We start from the raw sequence: 25,072 nt of genomic DNA, 5'->3' as shown, positions 1-25,072 counted from the left end.
CATATTGCAAGCAAAGAACCCAAATACTCCCAACATACTATCATATGTAACCTTTTCTACTTATTTACTTGTATAAAATACAGGCACTGAGCAACAAAGAATTAGAAGCGAAGAGCTTTCAGCTTTATCAGTGTTTCATAAATCATAATTGCACAGTATTATACTATAATTATAAATTTATATCATTTAATATTATTCTTTAGAATGAAAATTTGTTTCTTCTATCTCTAAATATATATCCCTTATGCATTTTTGACTTTAATTTGTTAACTTTTGGTTAAGTGAGGTTTATAAGAAACTAAAATGGTGCTAGATAAGTTGGGCAAAATTATTTTATGTGAGACTAGGGGGTAGTCCGATCCCCGTGGTAAAATATGGAGTGTATCTATCTAACTATTGTACGTCTCTGTACATACTAAGGGCCTGTTCTCATACGTTTATTTTCAGTTAAGCTCAGCTCAGTTCAGTTCAGTTCAGTTCAGTTCAGCTCTTAATTTCCTTCTCTTATAAAATATTCATTTCATTTCAGTTCAGTTTAGTTTAGCTGAGTTCAGTCTATGAGAACATGCCCTAAGTAGGAAGTAATTTTTTTGATTGTAGAAAAAGCTGCAATAAGCTACATGCATGCATGGATTTTATTGATATATATGTACTCCATAGATGAAATTCAATATTAGATCTTTGATAGTATTATCTTCCAATGTTTAACCTAACTATATAAGATCTAGTTGCTTTAAAAAGATACTCCGTATACGGTGTACACAGTATATACGATATAGTATGTGTGTACGCTCATGCGTGTGTCAATATGTGAACTAATAATGACAAATAATATAAACAAAATTTGATTTAAGATTTTAAAGTTCTTAATGGATATATAAAAAATATAAATAAATAAATAAAAAAAAAAGAATTTGGGAGCACTCCTCGATCTCTAAAGTTGGCTCATCCTTATTCATTTAATTAAGATATGTTAACTCTTGAAAAAAAAAAATAATTTTTTGAGCTATGTTAAATGGGTAATTAGATTTGTTTTAGCATGTAAAGTATGTGAGCATTTAAAGTAAAGAAAAGAATGATAATGTTTAGGAACAAGCTAAATATGGGTTTGATCTAGGGTGTGTAGGCTCACATGTTTTGTTAGCATATCTCGTGGTGTTTAAAATAGATAGAAAAAAAATCATTTCATATCGAGCTTGTGTTGACCACACATTCAACAACGTAGCCCTTGTACATCCTACCCTACGTCAGTACGTGTCATACTAACGGTCCCCTTAATAATTTTTTTTGTACGAAGTATGTAATAAATTGGTGTACATAAAAGCAGGCTGATTCGACAACTTGTAGTGTTAACTTATGAAAATAATTTTCATACACAACTCATAGTCATCTGACGCGCCTTTCATGTTATGGTGGGTATGGATCAAGTTAGGACATTTTCGTGCATTGTGCTATGTTTGATCGACCCAATCCAATCTAGTCCAGTCCAACCCAACCCAATACATCCCATCCCCATTCTTAGAAACAACCTACTCCATATAAAAAAAATAAAAATAAATAAAGAGCAATCTTTAAGTGACAAATAAAATGGTTAACCTCCACATAATATAGCATAAATCATAATAATACACAAGTACTTTATATTCTATACTGTATTAATATAGTGGGAAAAACAGTGAAACAGACATGCTAGAAAATCCCGGAATTAAGAGTAATTCTCAGAACTCGATTCCATCTTTTTTTACAAAAAAATAAAATAAAACCTGAAATCCGCTAAAACCTCTGTTCATTCACCATCAATATCTGACAAAAACCCACTAAAATTTCATTATTTTTTCTGCTTCTTCCTATGATTCTCTCTCCTCCATTCTTTCTCTCGAGCCTTGGAACTCTCTACAGTTCAGAATACTAAAAAGAAGCAATTTAACGGATATATTTATAACGTTACATTTTAATTCAAGCTTCCTTTTTTTTTATTTATACGAAATTTAAAGTGAAGAAATTGTTCTTTGCTTTTTTCTGAGTAACAATGGCTTGGAGATTTCGACTCATTTTTGCTGCTTCTTTCCTCTTTAGCTTTCTGGGTAAGTTTCATTTTCTTGTTTTCTTCATTAATTCCTTGAGTAAATTAAATTACATTACTTTAAATTTCTGGGTTTTATGTTTTTATTTTTATTTTTTTGATTTTTACTATTATTATGAGTTTGGGTATTTGTGGAAGAAAGTAAGACCAACATTCTGCTATAATATTTCTAAACTTGATTAAAAAAAAAAAAAGGAAATTAACCGGAATCCGGCGGAGTTTACGGGTAGCGTGTTATTGAGCATACTCAACATTAAAGTTTTTGCTGTCGTCAAGACTATAGTTGGTGTCGTTAAGACTATAGTACATCGGACAAAAGCTAACGAATGTCCTGCAGACGTTAGATAATAAGATAATGAAAAGTAGGAAATTTAATTGAATTAAACATTAATTACACCAATTGATGTGTGATTTTGGCATGCATTATCAAATTAATACCATATTTGGAAATATTTTAAAGTGTTATCTACTTATCTAGAGCGTTCGTTAGCAAGATCTTTAATGTATTCAGAGTTTCATTTAGCTGAAATGCTGACTATATATGTTTTGTGTATAGCTTAAAAAAAAAAGGGACTGTATTTATGAATTTCGTTGTTGCTGATATGAGTCTTTATGCTGGTTGGTGGGTATTTATTGATGGTTTGAATAAAGATGTCATTTTGTATTTTTTTCAGTTGGAAGTATGCATGAAAATGGGTTACTGATTTTCTGGAAATTTGACTAATAAAAGATGATATATTAATGTGTGAATTTATGTGATTTCAGCTCTCTAATTTTGGCAAATTATAGTAATTTAAGTAAGTTCTTGAATTTAGTGTAAATTGCCAAAACAAGATTTATCAAATTGTCTTGTTGAAGTTGGAGGGTTCCTCACATGTTCTGCTGAGGTGCCAGAGGAGTTTAGTGGTAATTTCTTGTTTGGTTAATGACATTTTGTTTGTAGTTTTTGTCACTCTTGTGCTTTTAGTGACTAGTAAAGGTCATTTGAAGTGAGAGACAAAATGGCATTAGCTTAATACGTTTAAATTAATCTTGATAAGAGTTAATAAGTTCGAATAAGATAGGGGGGATAAGTTCAAATGAGGCTAGATAGGTTCAGAAAACATAGGGGCTAATATTATAAGTTTTGACAAGTTGAATTCAGTAAACAAATCATGAGTATGAAGTTCTCATCAATCATGTGAAATTGTTTGATGGTTAGCATGATTAGCATGATTTGGGTAAGAGGTCAGCTTCCCTTTTGATCAAAGAATTTGATCAATTCACCCTTGGTTGCTTGCTTGAATGCCATAATCCCATAAAGTGGGGTCGGCTACATGAACCAACACGAGGACTTCCCAAGAGGTCACCCATCTTAGTACTACCCTCAATCATTGTGGCTCGTGTCATGTATAAATAATATAGCCAAATTAAATATTTTGATGTAAGGCAATTGACTGTCAGTTACTGCTATGAATTATGGTCATGGTCATTCGGTGTGCATCTTGTTGCGCTATAGAATTTGATAAGTGAAGCAAGATTTTCATGTGGCTTTTTTTAGCAACATTTGTTTATGGGTCCTCAAGAGGGACCTTTACAATTTGATGCTTCATATCTTCTTTTGACATTTTAAAGAGTGAATTAAAGCTATTGAGCCCCATATGGCCATAACATCAATATCTTGTTTCAAAAAGCATATAAAAGGAAAAATTGCTGTTTTTCTGTCTTGTAATCAATGGTATACTAGCTATGATTTATTGGAGAAATCTATTTTACAGATATATGTAGTGGCAGCACAATTGGAGTTTGCTACGGACGGAATGGTGACGATCTTCCAACTCCTGATAAAGCAGCAGACCTCGTTAAGCAGCACAACATCAAATATGTCAGGATTTATGACTCCAATGTTCAGGTTCTCAAAGCATTTGCCAATAGTGGAGTGGAGCTTATGATTGGGGTCCCAAACGATGATTTGCTTGCGTTCTCTCAGTTTCAATCCAATGTTGACTCCTGGCTCAAAAACAGTATCCTCCCATACTATCCAACCACAAAGATCACATACATAACAGTTGGTGCTGAGGTGACTGAGGCCCCGAAGAATGTCTCTGCGATGGTTGTTCCTGCTATGAGAAATGTCTTCACAGCTTTAAAGAAAGTCGGCTTGCATAAGAAGATTAAGGTCTCAAGCACCCACTCCCTTGGGGTCTTGTCTCGTTCATTCCCACCCTCAGCTGGAGCTTTTAGTAGCCATTATGCATACTATCTAAAACCCATGTTGGAGTTTCTTGCTGAAAACCAGTCACCTTTTATGGTTGACATTTACCCCTATTATGCATACCGAGATTCCCCCACCAATGTTTCATTAGACTATGCTCTTTTCCAATCATCATCTGAGGTCATTGATCCAAACACTGGCATGCTTTACACAAATATGTTTGATGCACAAATCGATGCTCTGTACTTTGCACTGATGGCTCTAAATTTCAGAACCATCAAAGTTATGGTGACTGAAACGGGGTGGCCTTCTAAAGGATCTCCAAAGGAGACAGCTGCTACTCCTGATAATGCTCAGACATTTAACACCAATCTCATTCGCCATGTCATCAATGACACAGGAACGCCAGCTAAGCCAGGAGAGGAACTCGATGTCTATATCTTCTCGCTATTCAACGAAAACAGGAAGCCAGGAATGGAGTCTGAGAGGAATTGGGGTTTATTTTACCCAGGTGGGACGAGTGTCTATAATCTGGATTTTACTGGAAAAGGTGTCACTGAGATGGCTGGAGGGGGAAATTCTACTAACAGTACCAAGCCAACTTGGTGTATTGCTTCATCAAATGCTACTGAGGCAGATTTGAAAAATGCCTTGAATTGGGCTTGTGGACCTGGAGATGTAGATTGTACACCAATACAGCCTAGCCAGCCTTGTTATGAGCCTAATACTCTAGTTTCTCATGCATCCTTTGCATTCAACAGTTATTACCAGCAAAATGGAGCCACTGATGTTGCTTGTAGTTTTGGCGGGGCAGGTCTTACAGTTACCAAGGATCCAAGTAAGTTTCTTGGTTCTGAACAAATTTTAGCTCATCAATCTGCATAAACTTGATTAAGCTACACGACACTCTTGCATGTATATGTTACTAAATTTGAAGCAGGTATCCTGAAAAGTTGTGGTAGTATACATTTCAATATTGGTGATGTCTCAAATTTGATGTATGTTCTGCACAATCAAATAACAGGTTGTTCATGGTATATGTTGATATTAAGGTGTCAGAAAAAGAGAGGAGGGAAGATAGCACCAGCATATACACGCTGCAACATAATATAGCATTCTTTAATAATCTAGATTTATTTACGAGGATATTGTGAGAACTTGTTCAGTTGGCTTGATATTGTACTCTATCAGTGTAGTGAACTAAACATTGTTATGTTTACTATTGCAGGCTACGACAAGTGCCTGTATATGACTGCAGGGTATGTTCTACTTATCCCATTACTTCAATGCAATCTATATAAACGGCTGACTTGATTAATTCATTAGTCATGTTATGTTAACTTTCTAACATTGTATTGTAATGTCTATTTTCATACAGGAACAAGAAAACTTCTGCTTCAAATAATATGAGTGCTACACCTGCAAAAGCCATATCAATTCAGAGGCAAACTGCATTTGTTCCATGGATTTCTGCTGGACTGCTTTCACTTCTGCTACCACTTGTGTGAAATAACGGCTTTAAAGTTTCAGTGGCATTTGATGGACGAGGATGAGGAACTGAGGCTCAAAATGGATCGGAGGATGCGTTCTTTCCTAAGGTTGGGAGTGTAGATGTGATGTCAAACATACAGCCCTGCCTAAGTTTTGTAATATGACCATGTAAATGGGATGGTCTAAAACAGTAAACCGGCATACATATTGCCACTGTGAATGTGGTTTAAGGCTAGGATTTCTAACTGCACATATTGTAGTATGGAGTAGTGCGCATGATTTAGTCTGCTTGGAAGGTAGAAAGGTTTTCTCATATTCTTGTCTAGAGTACATTTTATTTTTTTTTTAAATCTTGGCAGGCCTTGGATTTTAAACTAGTGTTTGCACTCTTCAAATTCAAATAGGGTCCACTTTTTTTTAATTTGTGACTTTCATATATCTATTGCATGATTGGTAGGGAATTCAAAATCTACCTGAAATCATTAGATATGAAATGAACTAATCTCAACCAAATTGAATTGACTTGATAATCAATGTTTCTAATAATGATTTTTTTTAATTTTTTTAATAAAGCCGAAAATGCTTCGACTCGACCTAACACACAAACTAACCCGAACTCAAAAACAACTTGGAAGAGCCTTACTTGAAAATGACCCGATATGAATTGACATCCATCCATATAAAAGCAAAGCCACACACTCAAGCATGATGATAGCATGAGAAGGATGGCACACACTTGTGGTTTACATAGCACAACAACCTCCCACATAAGCTGGAGCATGTACTACAGTCTTTCAGTTGCATGTACCTTTCATTTCACTCAATAGGCCTTTTTCTTGGCAACTAAAGCTGATAAATCTAATACACATACATTTGCTCAAGATAAAATCTACTCAAATTTTTTTTATTCAATATTATTCATTCATAAATATTTAATTTCAAAATTCAAACCATTATAGCTTGAAAATTCACCATGTCAGATGAAATTCTTGAATGTTGCATACCATACATTCAAGATCCTAGTGATAGATCATCAATTTCAATGGTGTCAAAGCGATGGTACGAGTTAGATAGGCTGACAAGACGTACTATCACTATTTATCTTTGTTACACCACGACCCCTCAACGACTCTATGATCGTTTTCCAAACATTGAGTCATTGAGGCTTAAGGGGAAGCCGAGGCCAGCCATGTATAATTTGATACCGGATGATTGGGGAGGTTTTGCTAAGCCTTGGATCGATGTGTTGGGGAGTTTTCGTTGTCTAAACTCCCTTCATCTTAGGCGTATGATTGTTACAGATGCTGATCTTTACACGATTGGTTCGGTTAAAGGCTGTTCCTTGCAATTGTTGAAGTTGGATAAGTGCTCTGGCTTCTCTACTGATGGTCTTTTGCATATTACTCGCCATTGCTCGTATATTTCTCACCCTTTTAAGTCCATTTTCATGTCATGTTCTGTTTCATTTCGGAATTAATTAATAGGCATGTATATATATATACTATATAGTTGTCGCGTAATCAATAATTTATAGTCTATAATCTATTAATATTATGATTAGTCTTTCTGAGATGCCATTTTGTGACAAATTTTATTTATTTATTAGCATATCTCCACAAGTCAGAGGAGCTAAATAGCGCGATGATTACCCCTTTTCGTGATCTTTATCACTCATATGTAGAGAGCTATCTATGTATGTACCTAAGAATGTATATTTTGCCTAAATATGGTTAATTTTTGGTGACTGATCAGCTGTATGAACTTGCCATTAATTGATGCAGGAATTTGAGGACGTTGTTTCTAGAAGAAAGCAGTGTAGATGAGATGAATGGTGAATGGTTTCATCAGCTAGCATTAAGCAATACGGTTCTTGAATATTTGAATTACTACATGACTTTTCTGGAGAAGATCAAAGTTGAAGATCTTGAACTTCTAGCCCGAAACTGTCCCTTAATTTCTGTCAAAATTAGTGATACTGATCTTTTCTGTCTTAGAAACTTTTTTCGTATAGCTGCAAGATTGCAAGAGTTTTGTGGGAGTTGTTTTGATGCAGAATTAGACCGGTATGCTGATATTGTATTTCCTACTCAACTAAGTTCTTTCGGTCCTATGTACATGTTGGACAATTATTTGCCTATATGTTTTCCTGTTGCAAACTCGCTCTGGAAGTTGGATATTGTTTATGCAACACTTACCTGTGGCGCTCAATGTGACTTACTACAAAGATGTCATAATTTACGAGTTTTGGAGGTATAAATCTTCATCTGAATCTTTGCTGTTTTTTTTTCTGTCAGAATAACTTATTTTTAAGGATTGCTGTCTATGTTGAATTGAAAACGTCAAGACTTCATGCTGGCATCCCTATTTTTGCCACCAGAATTTCTGCCTCTTACTATTCTTGCTTGTTGTTTTTAAACAGACAACTGATGTGATAGGGGATCAAGGTTTGGAAGTGGTATCTTTAACATGTAAGAGACTAAAGAAACTTCGGGTAGAACGAGGGGAAGATGTGCCAACACTTGGAGTTCGAGCAGGTGCAGTTACACATAGAGGTCTAATTTCTGTAGCACAGGGCTGTCATGACCTGGAATACTTATCTATCAATGTGGCTGATATAGGAAATGAGGCTTTGGAATGTGTAGGTGCAAACTTGAATAATCTGAATGTTTTCCGGCTTGTATTGCTTGACAAGGAAGAAACAATCACTGATCTCCCCCTTGATAATGGAGTACGAGCTCTTCTGCAGGGTTGTCAGAACCTCCGAAGATTATCCTTGTACCTTCGACAGGGAGGCTTGAGTGATATAGGCCTCAGTTACATCGGTCAGTACAGTCAAAATGTGAAGAGAGTGCTTTTAGGCAGTGTTGGAGAAACCGATGCAGGGCTTCTTGAGTTCTCTAAAGGCTGCCCTAGGCTTCGGGCACTTGAAATGAGGGCTTGCTGCTTTACAGAACGTGCATTAGCAATTGCTGCTAAACAACTTAGCTCTCTGAGGTACATTTGGGTTCAAGGATACCGCAGTTCTGAAACAGGTACTATTGACTTGCTAGAAATGGCTCGTCCCTATTGGAACATCGAGCTGGTTCATGGGGACAAATATAATATAAATGGAAACTTTGTTGCTTATTACTCGCTTGCTGGACAAAGAACAGATCATCCAGGATCCATTATCCCCTTAGCTCTGCCGAATCTGTAGGATCTGTCAGGGATCCTCCGCTGTTAAATAGTTACACAATCCACTTCATGTATTTTTTATACTGACTATGCATCTTCTTTCTTTGGATGAAAATATTGGCTGCTGAGACCAATTTTGTTAGGCAATCAGAATCAGATTGTTTCAAAGCTCTGTATTGTCGTATGTTTATGTTATTTTGTTGATCTTATATACAGAGTACTCGATATAAATTTTGCCAAACGTGATAAATAAGGTGTACTGAATTGTGAAAACTTTTGACAAGTGATCTGTTTACTGTTTGGGATATCAACTAGGTAAATGTTCATAACCTCTTTATAAGCATACAAGTAGATGCCAATCGAATAGTTGACAAAGTTTAAGGGGGCGGTATTGCATGATATTCTTAAGAAAAAGCAAGCGCAGGAAATAACCATGTGAATTTTTGCAACATACATCTCCAAAAGAGTGACAAAGGTATACATAGCAAGATTAGCAACCATCATTCTTTAGGGGGGAAAATCATATATACACATAATAATGTAAAAATGCAGCTAATATCTTCAATCAGCTAATTTGCTACACATTAGCAATTGTAAGTCTTTCAGCATCTTGAAAATTACACCTGAAAGTATCTACTTCTCTTTGAGAGACCATAAAACGGAAGACAAAGGAAGCTATTTGAAGATACTCAAACCCCGGACTAGTCCACACAGAACTCCACAACCTACACAATTGGTGTACAAAATTTACTGCACATAGTCAATAATGAATGTGATAAAAATTTAGCATAAATGGGACGTTGTATGCTCCAAAATCCCAATTCCTCAATAACCAGACCGTCTAGGTACTGAAGAGGATCCCGTTCCAGAGGCATAATAAAGACACGACATGATCTAAAAGCACGCTGTCAGTTAACACAAAACAAATAACTTCTTATTTGCATGCCCTGCTCAACAAGGTAGTCGCCAATTCTTTCAACAACCATATTGCACTGACCAGGAGTCATAGGCTCATCATAAATTCCGATTATCAAAGCCTGGTTGGTCTTTTTGATGCTTACACCTCCAGGGCCCTGTTAGGACATCATCAAATATGATCAACCAGTTCACAATTCGAAAACTGAACCATACTAATGTTCTGCTCTAATATGCTGTTGACACACACTTGAATTGACACAATTTGACAGCCAAAAAGTATGGAGTATATGTTATAACTTTCGAAAACTAGGTAAGGTCAAGGAGCAGGAAATCAAGAAAATAATACCTTCTTCCCTCTGATCACGTCTCCAGGCTCGCCTTGGATCACCATATATTTTGTGCCACCAAGATGTAAGCCAGTAGGAGCGAGAGATCCAGGTTCGTTAAAGTCCTTCATGATGGCACTTACCTCTTCAGGCTTAAGCTACAACAACATTAGTTCAAGAGTCAGAACATCAGATAGAAAATTATTCATGCAGAAAAGTACTATTATCCTTAAGATCAGTAGATATTACAATAAAACCATTCTTGTAATGCAGAAAATAGTTTGGCCATCAAATTAGTAATGAATACTTGGCAAAAATTCTTGCAATACACTGATCAATAAATGAGTAAACAAACCAAAATGCCTGTTTCATAAAAACAGCAGATTAGATAAAATTAGTATGGCAGCGGCGAAACTACGCTTAATTATACAAACTACTTCCCTACTTCAGTAGCTTTACAATTGATTATACTGATTTTTTTTTTTTGGTGCTCCACCCGGTTTACCCTATGGGCTAATCCAGATTCAGGGCTCAGTTTTGGTTAGTTAGGTACCAGTCCCCTCCCAATTGTTGTTGGGGGGATCAAACACGCAGTCCTTCCTACCAAGTGCAATATCAATCACCATTGCACCAACAACCAATTGGTACAATTGATTGATTATACTGATCAATTGTATATATGCCTCATTGTTTCATCTCATATAGGCCTAATTACAAGATGCTATTTAAAGGTGATCATGGGTCAGGCCATGTCCGAAAAGGCAGGCCATATAAACCAGGTCGGATGGACCAGGCTTTGTCGGGCTGGCCCGGGGACATAGCCCAACCAAGATTGGTCTCATCATTGATCAGTTCAACATACTATATATCAGACAAACTCAAAATCTTTACAATTTTGACCATTTCATGACTTTGTCACTGAAAGAGCAATTCTTCCCAATTGATCACTTTGCTTAATCAAATCATACATGATACAAAAAATCAACATCCTCAATTTTATAGCATTAAAATACTAAGCAGAGGATATTGACAAAATTGAACCGGATCATCCTAGAAAGCATATAACTAATTAAGAATATTCCAAACATGTGCAACATATTCTAGAGATTATGTTAAAATAAAATAAAATTCAGAGGCTGTAAAAGTATAATAGTACTCGGTACATGTTATATTATTATTACTATGATAGTACGATCACACGGGATGTCAACTACTTTAGTCAATATCCGAGATCAAATCTCCTTTACATTATTATTTTTGTAACGAAAAAAAAAATGACTGCGAAATAAGGCTAGGTTATAGGGGTGGAGGAGACCTGAGGAAAAGAGGGGCTTTGAGCCCAAACGGTGCCGTCGTGGCCGAGGATAGCAGCGGATTGCCTTCGATGTCGCACATAAGATGATCATCTACGTAAGTTTGCCACAACATGATTGGATGCCTCTTTTTGATTGAATTACTCTTATTAAACTTTGACTTATAAGAGGAGAGTTAATGAAATGAAATACTTGTATTACCAACTAGTATGGTTATAGGTTTTGTTTTTGGATAGTCGAGAAGTTTCATTTCGTGTAGTTTGAAAAGGATTTTGGAGTATTTATGTGCTCTAATTCAATTCTCGACCTCGCTTGTTAATACGAGTATTTGCTTATTATATACGGAGTATGAAATTACTTTATTTTATTTGACAAAAACTAAATTCGTATGTTCACAAAATTAATATAATATGGAGTAACGAGGGCGATGGTTGATTATTATATTAGTGGAGAAAGTTGTTAGGTATGTAGAGGGTTTGATTACCAATAAAGTGTTGGTTTACTTGGTAAGACTCTTATCTCAGATCCTAGAGGTATGAGATTCGAATTCTACCAAGTGAGGGATTCCCTTACCCTTCCTTCTACTCCCAAGTACCTAACCTACAAATGTTCGGCAAAAAAAAAAAAAAAACGTGAGGGTTGGGCTCTGATCAAAGTGCTCCTTATCAATTTTTAAAAAAATGTATAGTAGAGGGTTTAATTGATGGCGAATTGGTAAATTTACTACAATAAGGGCCCGTTCTCATTGACTGAACTCAGTTGAACTGAACTGAAAATAAACGTATGAGAACAGACCCTTAAAAATATAAAAGCGATTGTGCTGTGTAAGGTAACCTCTTATTAGATTGTACATCTAACAGTATATGTGTAAGATTGATCTGCTTAATCTTTGCCATTCTATGAAAGGTTTCACGTGAATATATGTTAGCCTAATATCATCTACGCTATTACTAAATAAATGAAAAATGACTAGCATGGACCTCAAGCAACCTCTTCTAATACAATGCATTGGCTAATACCTAGATAACATCTCTTCTCTGTTGGAGTAGTTGAAAACTTTCTACTACGTACATAATTTTCTGAAGTCTATAGAGTAAGATGGCCGTAGACAAGTGTATATAATTGGCTAATACATGAGCTTCTGAGTTATGATACGAGTACTATAGAACTTGAATCATTATGGATTTATGACCCACTTACCACCTTGATTTCAGGGCAATGATTTAAAATTAAACATTGCTATAAATACGACTAGAATGGTTGGGCCATGCATTGGCCCTTTTACTATGCCAGAGCCTAACTCAAATGGTCGATTTTCAAGTGTTTTAGAACAAGATTTTATTTCCCTTGTTTGATCTTGTATAAATAAAGTTAAATTTTGATCAAATTTAGAAATTAGATCAGATAGAGAAATTCTGATCACATTCAAATTATGTGAAAGTTCAATTTTCAATAGAGACACTTTAACGGACTGTAGTTTTTATCAATTCGACAATTCTCCTCCTTATTTAAGGGTCTACTTTGCTAACCCTTGACGAACAAACATGTCATCAATTTCATCCCACTAGAATAATTTTTCTTACGTTAAAATACATCACCAATTATTTATTTATTTATTTATTTATTTATTTTACATTAGCTCAATAGACATATACAACGTACAAACTATGGACTAAGTTCGATAAATTACCCAAAAAAGCTTTACTAGCTCCGATGGTACAACTATTACATATAAAACTACATAACATAATCCTGGTAAAAAACAGTTGGCTTGAAAAACCAAGTATTTGCCTTCGAACATGTTTCAACGTTAATCAAAGGTTTGGTTCAACTTTAATGGTATCGGCTCAACCCATGATCCACTATGAGCTACTAGCCTACTAGGAAAGTAAGAAGTAGTCACACCATTTTTTTTTGGACAGGCAATCACACCATAATAAACACTATGAATTCATTCGTGCGTTTCTAAGAATCATCGTAGCCATACGCGGCAATAGTCAATTACATGACCAATCTTCCCTTGTTTTTTCCTATAGGAAGACAAACCATTAACTATGTAAAGACATTACACATATGATCATTTTGTCATACTTAACAACAAAACAATCAACCCAAAATCCAAAAACTTGTAGCAGACAAAATAGCTAGAAACTATCAATTCCAAAAATTTTATGGTGCAAATTGAAACTAATCTTCCTACCAATTGTTCATTATCTTCCTAATCCAATCCTCATTAAATTTTCCCCACCCAAATTAATTTATAATTTGTTAGACATTTTCTGAATAAAACCATAATCAGTGACAATATAGTTTTGAGTGTGAAGGAAAGCCTTTTGCATGTGGCTTATAAAAAAAGTTGTCTCCTCCATCCTTCTCTAACTTTTTTCCTCAAAAGCCATGCTTCATTTATCAAAGTTTGAGCAATTATTCATTTTTATTGCCGTCCTATTCCTCCTGTCTCTTTTTCTATTTTGTATGACCAATTCTTTTTTAAAGATTAAAAGATACTCCACCCAAACCGATTAGACAAAGATTAACATCGTAAACCCATATTAAGAAACTATTCCCGATAAATATTGTTGCATTTAAAGAGCTGTGGCTACGTACTACATTTAAAGACATCTGATTAAGTTAGAACTAACTGGTTCATTAACTATTGATAATCACTTGTTGGTGTTAGATGACCAAATCAAGTCACATTAATTTATTAGATTTCTATTATTTTCTCCTCATGCCAAACTAATATTTTATGATGGTAGTTATATAAACTCCTTCAATAACATTCCAAGAGTCACAATTCCATTGTCTTGTTTCTCTCTTTATCTTAGCACCTTTTGTTAACATCACCTTTTTCTTCCTTTTTCTCTCTCTAAATTCCTTTAATTTGGTACAATTTCATTTTTTTTTTTATCAAAAACCCAACAGCAATAGATTCCTTTCTATCTGTCAAAAAGAAAAAACCCAAAAAAAAAAACCCCACTAATTCCCTTTGAAGTTTTTAGCTAAATTTCATCTTTCTTGTAAAAAAGTTGAATCTTTCTGTAATTTATCTGTAATCTACATCTGGGTAATTGATTCCTTCATCCAAAACTTTCTGGGTAATCTTCAAAATCTTTCCTTTTTAAGCAAAAAAGATGTCTCCTTCAAATTTTCCTCTAAGATGGGAAAGTACAGGGGATAAATGGTGGTATGCATCACCCATTGATTGGGCTGCTGCAAATGGTCATTACGACTTAGTCAGGGAACTCCTCCGTCTCGACGGCAACCACCTCATCAACCTGACCTCCCTCCGCCGCATCCGCCGCCTTGAAGCGGTGTGGGATGATGAAGAATTGTTCGATGATGTTGCAAAGTGCAGGTATGAAGTTGCACACCAACTGTTTGATGAATGTCAGACACAAAAAGAAGGGAAAGAAAAGAATTCTTTGATTGTTGCAGGTTATGGTGGTTGGCTTTTATACACTGCTGCATCAGCTGGGAACTTGGGTTTTGTACAATACTTGTTAGGAAAATACCCTTTGCTTGTTTTTGGAGAAGGTGAATATGGGTTGACTGATATACTGTATGCTGCTGCTAAGAGTAAGAATCCTGAGGTTTTTAGGGCTGTTTATGGTTTCGCGGTTTCGCCGCGGTTTTTGGATGGTGGAGGGGTGGTGGAGGAGCAAAGGATTGAAGATGTTCCTATGGAATTTAAGACTGAGGTTAAGAATAGAGCTGTTCATGCTGCTGCTAGAGGTGGGAATTTGGTTGTTTTGATGGAGCTTCTTGCTGATTGTACTGATGTTTTAGAGTTTAGAGATGTTAATTGCTCAACTATTTTGCATTCTGCTGCTGGTAAAGGTCAAGTTGAGGTGAGGTTCTTGCTTTTTTGTTTTTAGCAATGTTATTTATTTTTTGTTTTTAATATGCTAGCTAGTTGACTTGTGTTCACAAAGGTCGAATCCTCTCAAATGCGGTACTTGAGGGTGAGGATCCCTTACCGTTCCCTCTCACTTTTAAGTGTCTAGCCCGCAAATAATGGAAATACTGTAAAACCACAAGAGTTAAGGTCTGGTTAGCGGTTAGGGTCTATCTTCTTACTGAAAGAAAAAACTAAAAACTAGTTGACTTATGTTTTTATGTTGTTCTGTTTTTGGATGATTTTTTATTACAAAGTTTCAAGATCCCAACAGTCAAGTTTTGGTGTTAGATTTCTTGTTTGTGTTCATTCTTCTGTTCATGAATGAAAGTTTTTTGGCAGGATTCATGACTTGATGCTGTTTGATATAGCAACTGGTTGTCTAGTAAATGTGCTATGTGTTGAGACTATTGATATGAGGAAGACTTGTATGCAACGCATGTATTGTTTGCAACATGTTTTGCTATCCTGAATCACATTGAAGTGAACTTTGTAAAGTAGTGACTTTTATGTGATTTAGGGGTGCATTGGCCTAGTGTGTGCATGTATAGTTGTGTACAATACAACCGTTCTATACAAGACCTTTCGATGTAGTATACGATGCTTTTGTTGAACAAAATTGGTTGAATAGTGTAGAATATCTGAGAAACCGAGGTAGATTAATACTTCTCTTCATTGTGGAGGGAAGAGAGAGATATGTTTTACACAAGTGGCTTGCATCCAACTCACAGTTGGGACACTGAAAAGTGTTGCTATACGACAGGTAATTCTATTAAGTCAGTGTCATGCAGCAAACCAAGCCTGTAAAGTAGTAATAGCTGAGTAATAATATGTAACTCATAGAAGTAATAGAGGCAGTGACAATTCAAGTATTAAAAGCTAATAAGGGGCATTGGAAATCGCGCTTGTGGAGTGGTCCGTGGTGGGCTTTTAGCTTGAGGACTGTGATTATTACACTTAATTATCATGTACTTGCAGCCATCTATGTCCCTCATTGCCTTCTCGCGGTGTTGGAGCACACTAGTAATTAGGTAACCATCATTTAATCTTGATAGAGGGAGGATAGACAATGACCTCAGATTTATTGTGACATTCAGTATACACCCTTGGTATTCAAGCTTCCTATGTATAATCCATGATACAAGTAAAGATAGAAAGGGAAAAGGGACTCAACCTTAGACTTCTTACCGCACCCTTTCTTGAAAAAAGACAATAGGTGAAACACAAAATGGAAAAGAACCTTTTGAAGTTTAGGATGATTGTTGCCAAAGTTCAAACCATTATAATTTTCAGTAATTCATTTTCAGATGGTTTATAACTCTTTTGTCTATGGAGTATTTATTTGCAATCACTTAGAGATGTTTTATGCTCTTGCAGGTAGTTAAACACTTGATAGCATCCTATGACATGATCTCTGTCACCGATGATAAAGGCAATACTCCATTGCATGTTGCTGCATACAGAGGTCAGTTGCCTGTTCTCGAAGCTCTGATTCAAGCATCGCCTAAAGCTGCCTTTGTAGTCAACAAGGTTGGGGAAACATTTCTTCATGTGGCTGTTGCTGGTTTCCAAACTCCTGGTTTTCGTAGATTGGATCAACAGATTGAACTCATGAAGCAGTTAGTAAGTAGCAAATGTTTCATCATAGAAGATGTTATCAATTCCAAGAATAATGAAGGGAGGACTGCCCTTCATTTAGCCATTATCGGGAACATTCACTCTGATTTAGTGCAATTGTTAACGAGTGCCCGCTACATCAATGTGAACATCCGTGATGATCATGGGATGACCCCGCTTGATTATCTTAAGCGACAACCAAAATCTGCATCATCAGAAATCTTGATCAGACAGCTGATATCTGCTGGTGGTATATCCAGTTGCAAAGATTATGCCGTGAGAAAAGCATTTGCTTCTCATTTGAAGATGCAAGGCATTTGCAGCAGTCCTGGAACATCTTTCAGAGTTTCTGATAATGAAATATTTATAGGGACTGGAATTGATCATGTAGTGCATCCTAGCCTAGGCCATCTAAGTAGAGAACGTTTTCATTTTAACTCCTCCAGTGAGGCAAGTCATTGTGGGTCACTTAGTGAGGAGGACCATAGAACTCCGGACATTAAGAAATCAGGCCCTCTACAAAATGCAGCTAAGCGCCTTAAAACAATGTTCCACTGGCCATTGGGGAAAAGGAAAGAAACTGAGAGATCCAAGAGAACAAGGGAGAAAGACGAGAGTGTTTCTGATAAAAGGAGGAGCACTTCGGAGGAAACACCAATCTCGCTAAGAGAGAGATACTCCAATGCTTCTTCTCTTTCCAGCAACAAAAGAACACTTGAAGCGAGGAGTAACATATCTAGTCCTACCAACCGAAAGAGGTTGGCTTCAGGGGTAGCACATGATGCCATGCAGGATCAGCTTATTGTGAACCTTTCATCTCAACCTTCATTTTCCAAGTCATCACTTTCTTCAAATAGTTCTCTCGAAAAGGGGAAAGAAATTCATGTGGAAGATGAGAATGCTAGACCCTCTCGCTTAAAGCAAACCAGTGCTGATGCTGCCCCAGATGCGATGAGGAAGCAAGGATCCATGAACAAGAGATTTGTGAACCCGATTTTGTGCTTTGGCGGATCCCACTTATCAGTTAAAAACTCAATAGGTAAGCACTGTACTAAGCAACCTGTACTTTCGGTTGCTTAAGGTTAATTCACCGTAGAAATGGATCAGTAATAGATCGCCTTACATAGCTGTAAGTCTTGTAACTTTGTGTTTAATCACTACTTGTGATTGTGTGACCTCTGACTGTCATCCCTGAGTTTTATGTGATAGCTCTCTTGTAGATGACTGTAGTCTGTAGGATCACTTATGAGATGTGTTTGCCTCTAAACTATCTCCTGTAATATATTTGAGATCCTAGCTTTGTGATGCTAATATCTTAATCATGTATAACCTCCCTTTAATAATGGTTCTCCCTGTATTAACTACCGTAATAAAATTTATTCGATGTTGACTACTCGTGCTTGATTTCAATTCTTCTATGAACAAAATCTGATAACTATATATACTTAAACCTTATACTACACATACATGACATTACTTGCATGCATGGATCATTTTGCCTTTTATGTGACTATTATTTTCGAACTGAGGGAACTACTCTATATATGACCTTCATAAGCATCAATGCAATTGAGTTCAATCCTTTAAAGGCTAAGCTCGGTTCGTATTGATTAGCCAATGTATGTAACTATGTAACTAGATGCTAGGACATTTTCTGCTTCCCCTCTTTTATGAAGAGGCTAGCATTCAATTGTTCACTTCCTTGTTTGGTTGCAACTTGTTAGTAAACAAAGAAAAAAAAATAAAAATGATCATTCAAGCATTATACTTCGTATACTTTTTCATCATGTTGTTTGGTGGACTTGAAATAAAGCGAATTGAGATTCAAATTTTTTTTTTTTTTTGAACGATGAAATTCTCATAATAAAAAGTCGACAAAAAATAATTAGACTTTTTATTGATTAAATTAGAAAAAGAGTACATTACCACGTAAATTTAATACCTATAAATGTGCGTCAAACAAGCAAATTTTGTAATGACAAAGTTGTGACAAGCATGTACTCGTAAGATCGATGGGCGGTTTGAAGATCCTTTTTCAACTGCCGACAAAAATTGACTGGATATTATCTGGAATTTTGGATACTAATCTCACAATAAAGTATATGATTATATGCCTAATACAATAAAGTTTAATAAGAATGATGATTGATGATGCCTTTAAGGTCCACCTGTTAATGGAAACACCACTTTAAAGTGTAAGCATTTTTTCTATGCAGATTTGCCTGTCTTGTGGACCAACTGACCCTAACCATTAATTTTTATAAGTAAAGCTGAGAATCGATGAACAAGTATTTGGATCAATTGATTGATAAAAGAATTCTTTTTATTATTAATCCGAAATTGTAAATCATAGCTTAAGATTTCTCAACATTTGTGTGGGAAAAATTTACTCTATTCGGAATATAACTTGAATTGAAACCAAATTAATTGCCATCTATTTTTTTTTAACACATCCGAGTGCAAGATTGGTGTACCCAAAGATATTTTGTATGTGCAGTTGCATCCGAGTTCTTTGTTCTTTTGTCGTTGAAGCAACAATGGGAGGAAAGAATGAGATCATTGTAGTCTAGCTGGCAGAACATAATTGATAAAGTATTTGGTTGAGTTGGTCCACTAACAATAATTAATGGGCAAATTGATTACACTGAATATTACTCCGAACTTTACACTTTGTATATGATTAGATATGTTTCCTCAAAACTCGAGGTGATTAACAATGCTATTGTAGTTTAATGTATGACTTAGGTGTACATGAAGTCTTTCTGTTTTGTTAGATATTGTACTTGAAGCTTTGTCTTCACTTCTTTCACATAATAAGTTTTGAAGAATTGAAATTCAATGAAAACTTTTAAACTATCTTATTTTAAGTACTCTTTGCCTTCACTTCTTTCACACGTTCACATAATTTTAAGTACTCGACTATCTTATTTCAAGTACTCTTATTTAAGAATCATGCAAATTAATAAAAAGACTGCTTGATTTTCACTCACCAAAAATAACTTTCATGACATTCAACAAAAAGAATCCAATGTCACAAACAAATAAATTAAAAAAACCATGCACATAGGCAATGGTATACACAAATAAAAATGATAAGCAAAGGCCTATAACTTCACACTCTATGTATGTCACACGGTTATTTTTTGCATCAATGCTCCACTCTTAGTACATCAGAGGAAGGTATGTATGCACACTTAAATCCCATAATAACAACCAAAAAAAAACAAAAAAAAAAAAACACAAGGCAAAATGTATGTATCCCAAAAGAACAATACAATACTAACTCCATAGTACTTTAATTCCTTATGATGTACTTGTATATAATGTATAGTGTGTTGAGCCTAGATGTCCTGTTCGATAAGGTAGTCGCCCAACTTCTCCACAACCATGTTACATTGTCCTGGAGTCACTGGCTCGTTGTAGATTCCGAACACTAGGGCTTGGTTAGTCTTCTTAATACACACACCACCAGGTCCCTGGTAACACAAACGAATATGGTATAAGTGTTAACATGTAATAGATGCAGACGAAATACTTTGTATATTGTACCTAAGAAAAATGCAACATGGCCTTATGTACCACAATAATTTTGAGAAAATTCTTTTATTAATGTTCTCAATTATTTGTTTCTTTCATCAACAGTTATTTATGCTTTACAATACCTAGGTGATAAGATAGTGATTTATTCGTGGTGGGTTCCATCCTGCAAACAACACGCTTTAATTTTAAAATAGTAACGCAATGTTATTAAACAAATGGTTACCATAACTAACAGTCCGTAATCTATATATGTTAGCCTTATATAAGAACGTGTTTAGGAAATTGAAGGGAGCAATCGATTATACGATTTACCTTCTTTCCACGAATAACAGCTCCAGGCTCACCCTGAATAACCATGTACTTTTCTCCTCCAAGGAAAAGACCTGTTGGTGCCAACGTATTTGGTACGTCGAATTCATTGCAGATTGCCTTCACTTCTTCTTGCTTCAACTGCAATCAATTGCAAATACAAAGAAATTAATCATTTTTTTTTTTTCGGTACCTCATACCATTTACATACATAAATCCCCTTTTCTTATTTGTCTCGTTTGACTTTTTGTAACCTTTGCTACATAAGTCATCGCTTGGGAAACTCAACTCAAGGGATAGGTAAAGCAATCGTAGTTCGTGGAGTTCGAACTTATAATTTCAAAGTCACAAATATTAACGTAGTTGTAAAATCTTTGATCATAAGATATAAACTACGCAGTATTATCAATTAATCATAATCCCTCTACTTTTCATTAAATTTACAATTATTTAATAATTAATAAAAAAACCTTACTTCAATTCGAAACTATACGATCGAAACCATCTAACAAAACACGGTCAACACATATAAAGTTTGACCATAAAAAAGCAAATATATGATATGATCACCTTGACAAATATGTACATGACAAAAATAACACCATCTAAGGATGACATATTAACATAGATACCTGGGGGAAGGCGGAGCTTTGAGCCCAAACGCTACCGTCCAAGCCGACGATAGCGGCGGCGGTGAGGTGGTTTTCGGTTTCTTCGATGGGACACATCAAGTGATCATCGACGTAAGTTTGCCACGACATTATTATGTTGTTGTGAAATTGATAAATTTATTTCTCTTTGAAAGAAAAAAAAAAAAAAAAGGTTGAGAGTTTAATTGAATTTGTTGAAATGGGATAATAGATGATGGTGTAAAGAAGAGAGGGAAGAAATGGCAATGTGATCACAAGTCATAAATAGGAAGAGAGATAAAATAATGCTAAATTATTATTTTGAAAAGTCATCAATCAATAATATTAGTGCATCATCATTTGCCCCATTAAATTAAACCATCCTTATTATTGAATAAGTGCCATTCACGTCCTCCTCTTTTTTAAGGCCTTCTTTCCCTCTTACCTTCCACCTCTCTTCTCTTTATCTATTTACATTTTTATTTCTTTTTTTTTTTCATCTTCAAAGTGTAAAGTGTATCGAGTTTTCTGGAATAGAAAGAGTACATTGTAAAAGGAAATTTTGACTTTTATCACAAAAAAAAATCAAAAAATTGTTTTTTACCACCAAAACTTCTAAAACTTTTATTTTACCACCAAAAAAAAATTCTAAAAATTGTTTTTTACCACCAAACGTCATGAAAACCGTTAAATCTAACGGTTAAAAAAAAATTACTTCGAATTTTGTGCGCAAAAAATGTTTTTCATAGGTTTAGGGGGGCACTTTGGCCCTATGGGTCCAATTTGATGTCAAAAACTCAAAATTGACAAAAAATGATCGAAAATGTCTCGTTTGGTGTTTTCACGCAAATAGAGGTTTTTTTAAACACGCAAAATGAGGTATTTTCGATCATTTTTTGTCAATTCTGATCTCAAATTGGATTCATAGGGCTAAAGTGCCCCCTAAAACCCATGAAGAGTTTGTGTTTGACACGAAAATCGAAGAATTTAAAAAATTCCGTTAGGTTTTTGACGACAGGTGGTAAAAAACAATTTTTAATTTTTTATTTGGTGGTAAAATAAAAGTTTTAGAAGTTTTGGTGGTAAAAAACATATTTTTGATTTTTTTGGTGGTAAAAGTCAAAAAATCCTTTTTTTTTTTTTTTTTTTTGAGGGTTGCATAATGCATATGGTATTGTGGTTTAGGCGTGGCTTGATGGTTGTTCTAGTTATGTGTATTTCTCACTTTGCTCTCTAGTCATCCGTTCAAGGATTCTTAGGTTCTTTTATAGTATTCTTCTTATTCTCTCTCTTTTTTTTTTTTTTAAAAAAAAAAGAAGGTGATTTCCTTTCTATCTTTTTTTTTTTTGGGTAATTCCTTCCAGCCACAAAAGGTTTTTAATTCTTTCTTCTTGGACTTCTTTTTTTTTCGAAACCATTTTTTTGAAATCATTCTCTTACAACCAGATTTCCAAGTATTAAAAAGAAATTTCCTTCTACATAGAAAAAAAAATACATACTACTAAATTTATAAGGCCCTAATATTTGCACACACAAAACATATATATATATATATATATATATATATATATATATATATATATATATATATAAATAAATAAAGGGCCCAAATATATTAGTTCGCCGCACATGAAATCTCAAAAACGGCCCACTAACACACCCCACTTCTCCCTTGCGCACAAATCAACCCAATTCCACTAACCTTCCTTTCCAGCCCACCTCACCAAAACAACCCACTTCCTCTAATTCTTTAAATTCACCAATCCAACCCATTACTCCAACTACATGCAATTCCTCATATACGCCTAGGGTGAAAATAGTTCAGATTAAAATCGAACCAAACCGAATTAGTAATTCGATTTGAATTTATTTTTAATTCGGATTGGATTCAATCAATCAAAGCCTTAATCCCAAAAGTGAGGTCGACTAACATGAACAAAAATGATTATTCCGTGTAGTCATCAACATAAATCTTTCTCCTCCATCCTTTACGATCCAAATGATTATTCCGTGTAGTCATCAACAAAAATGATTATTCCGTGTAGTCATCAACATAAATCCTTCTTCATGCAAATCCATGCACTTCATATCCTTCCTAACTCCTTCCAACCAAGTCATTTTTGGTCTCCCTCTCCCTCGTTTAATCCCTCCATGGTCCCACTCTTCTACTCTTCGCACCGGTGTGCCCTCGGGTCTCCGTCTTACATGACCAAACCAGCGCAAACGATTTTCCCTTAGTTTATCTACAATGCCTGCCACACCTACTTTCTTGCGAATAACCTCATTTCTGATTATATCCCTTAAAGTGTTTCCACATATCCACCTTAACATGTGCATTTCTGTAACCTTCATCTTTTTAATATACTTTTAATTCGGATTGGATTGGTTTGGAAAAATGAAAAAATATGGATTATGGCTTGGATTCAATTTGAGGTTTAAAAAATCGAAAACTGAATTTCGATGACCCATTACTTTAAGCTCATTTTCTTTTTTAAAAGTATCCAACCCCTTTCACCTTTCATATATAAAGTAGAAAAAAACTAATTCTCCTTTCTCAATATCTTACTCTCTTACAAAGAATGTAGTTAACAATAAGAGGTTGAATGATTGTAGGAATTTTCCTGGTAAAGTTGCAAAAGAAGGGAACAAATTTCGGATTGGATTGGATTCTAATTTGAAAACCGAATTAATTCGGTTTGGATTGGATTGAATCTTTATTCGGTTTGGATTCGGATTGAAATTTTCAAAACCGAATCATTGAATTAATTTAGATTGGATCCATTTTTGGCTATAATCCAAACCGCAGACATAACTTTCACCCCTATATACGCCCCCGCCATTGAGGGCATCATGCCCATTCAGCCCACTCACCCCCACCACCTTCCCCTCGTGTGACTCGTAGTCACCACGAAATTTTTAAACCAAACCCCAGATACCACCAAGTAAATATGATCATCCCTTCACATAAATCACCGCTCCCTAAGACATAAAAAATGCTCTTAATGACCCTAACTGGAATGCGGCAATGCAAGATGAATTTGATGCTCTTATTAAAACGGGGACTTGGGATTTGGTACCTATGCCTACGGGGGTGAACATTGTTAAATGTATGTGGTTATTTAAGCACAAGTACAGGTCTAATGGTGACCTTGAAAGACACAAATCTCGTCTTGTCCGTGATGACATGTTGCAAGAAGTTAGTATAGATTGTGATGAGACTTTCAGTCCGGTAGTTAAACCGGCCACTACTATTCGCACTGTTCTTAGCTTAACTTTGGCTACAAAGTGGTTGACTCATCAATTAGATGTCAAAAATGTCTTTTTATATGGTGACTTACAGGAAACAGGTTATATGCATCAAACTCCGGGTTTTGTTGATCGAAAAGCACCCACCTATGTTTGTCAACTTCGTAAAGCTCTATATGGGTTGAAGCATGCTTCTTGAGCTTGGTACCAACGCTTTGCGAATTTTCTAGTTAGATTGGGGTTTATCATTGCTAAAAGTGGCAACTATCTTTTTACTTTTCGACAAGATGATGATATGACATATTTGCTTCTTTATGTTGATGATATTATATTA

The 25,072-nt window shown here is 35.4% G+C and overlaps 4 protein-coding genes and 1 pseudogene across 4 annotated transcripts; 3 read left to right on the top strand and 2 right to left on the bottom strand.

Moving 5' to 3' along the window:
* The first annotated feature begins 1,329 nt into the window (after positions 1-1,329).
* Positions 1,330-6,163, top strand: LOC110690920 (glucan endo-1,3-beta-glucosidase 13-like). The gene is made up of 4 exons (XM_021867826.1): positions 1,330-2,084; positions 3,841-5,115; positions 5,506-5,536; positions 5,656-6,163. Exons 1-4 carry the CDS (start codon positions 2,030-2,032, stop codon positions 5,783-5,785), a joined length of 1,491 nt encoding a protein of 496 aa, XP_021723518.1. The 5' UTR covers positions 1,330-2,029; the 3' UTR covers positions 5,786-6,163.
* Positions 6,164-6,254: 91 nt separating this feature from the next.
* Positions 6,255-9,151, top strand: LOC110690919 (coronatine-insensitive protein 1-like). The gene is made up of 3 exons (XM_021867825.1): positions 6,255-7,184; positions 7,550-8,018; positions 8,188-9,151. The coding sequence occupies exons 1-3, from the start codon at positions 6,742-6,744 to the stop codon at positions 8,962-8,964; spliced, it is 1,689 nt and encodes a 562-aa protein (XP_021723517.1). The 5' UTR covers positions 6,255-6,741; the 3' UTR covers positions 8,965-9,151.
* Positions 9,152-9,432: 281 nt separating this feature from the next.
* Positions 9,433-12,252, bottom strand: LOC110690918 (annotated as a pseudogene).
* Positions 12,253-13,888: 1,636 nt separating this feature from the next.
* On the top strand, positions 13,889-18,409 carry LOC110690917 (delta-latroinsectotoxin-Lt1a-like). The gene is made up of 2 exons (XM_021867824.1): positions 13,889-15,350; positions 16,775-18,409. The coding sequence occupies exons 1-2, from the start codon at positions 14,634-14,636 to the stop codon at positions 18,092-18,094; spliced, it is 2,037 nt and encodes a 678-aa protein (XP_021723516.1). The 5' UTR covers positions 13,889-14,633; the 3' UTR covers positions 18,095-18,409.
* Positions 18,410-19,973: 1,564 nt separating this feature from the next.
* Positions 19,974-21,761, bottom strand: LOC110690916 (profilin-1-like). The gene is made up of 3 exons (XM_021867823.1): positions 21,496-21,761; positions 20,867-21,004; positions 19,974-20,490 (listed from the first exon to the last, which is right to left on the bottom strand). Exons 1-3 carry the CDS (start codon positions 21,622-21,624, stop codon positions 20,356-20,358), a joined length of 402 nt encoding a protein of 133 aa, XP_021723515.1. The 5' UTR covers positions 21,625-21,761; the 3' UTR covers positions 19,974-20,355.
* Positions 21,762-25,072: the final 3,311 nt, after the last annotated feature.

The sequence above is a fragment of the Chenopodium quinoa genome, unplaced genomic scaffold (assembly GCF_001683475.1).
Source record: "Chenopodium quinoa cultivar QQ74 unplaced genomic scaffold, ASM168347v1, whole genome shotgun sequence".
Classification (NCBI taxonomy): domain Eukaryota; kingdom Viridiplantae; phylum Streptophyta; class Magnoliopsida; order Caryophyllales; family Amaranthaceae; genus Chenopodium; species Chenopodium quinoa.
Note: the sequence above shows the minus strand (reverse complement) of the source record. Positions and strands in the feature narration are given on the sequence as shown.

Excerpts from the sequence above, each read along its gene's own strand:
- LOC110690919 (XM_021867825.1), top strand. The coding sequence starts at position 6,742 with ATGTCAGATGAAATTCTTGAATGTTGCATACCATACATTCAAGATCCT. Across the intron at positions 7,185-7,549 it reads CATATTACTCGCCATTGCTC|GAATTTGAGGACGTTGTTTC; the intron begins GTATATTTCTCA and ends TAATTGATGCAG. Across the intron at positions 8,019-8,187 it reads ATAATTTACGAGTTTTGGAG|ACAACTGATGTGATAGGGGA; the intron begins GTATAAATCTTC and ends GTTTTTAAACAG.
- LOC110690916 (XM_021867823.1), bottom strand. The coding sequence starts at position 21,624 with ATGTCGTGGCAAACTTACGTCGATGATCACTTGATGTGTCCCATCGAA. Across the intron at positions 21,005-21,495 it reads AAAGCTCCGCCTTCCCCCAG|TTGAAGCAAGAAGAAGTGAA; the intron begins GTATCTATGTTA and ends AATTGATTGCAG. Across the intron at positions 20,491-20,866 it reads CTGTTATTCGTGGAAAGAAG|GGACCTGGTGGTGTGTGTAT; the intron begins GTAAATCGTATA and ends TTGTGTTACCAG.
- LOC110690917 (XM_021867824.1), top strand. The coding sequence starts at position 14,634 with ATGTCTCCTTCAAATTTTCCTCTAAGATGGGAAAGTACAGGGGATAAA. Across the intron at positions 15,351-16,774 it reads CTGGTAAAGGTCAAGTTGAG|GTAGTTAAACACTTGATAGC; the intron begins GTGAGGTTCTTG and ends ATGCTCTTGCAG.
- LOC110690920 (XM_021867826.1), top strand. The coding sequence starts at position 2,030 with ATGGCTTGGAGATTTCGACTCATTTTTGCTGCTTCTTTCCTCTTTAGC. Across the intron at positions 5,116-5,505 it reads TACAGTTACCAAGGATCCAA|GCTACGACAAGTGCCTGTAT; the intron begins GTAAGTTTCTTG and ends TTACTATTGCAG. Across the intron at positions 5,537-5,655 it reads TGCCTGTATATGACTGCAGG|GAACAAGAAAACTTCTGCTT; the intron begins GTATGTTCTACT and ends ATTTTCATACAG.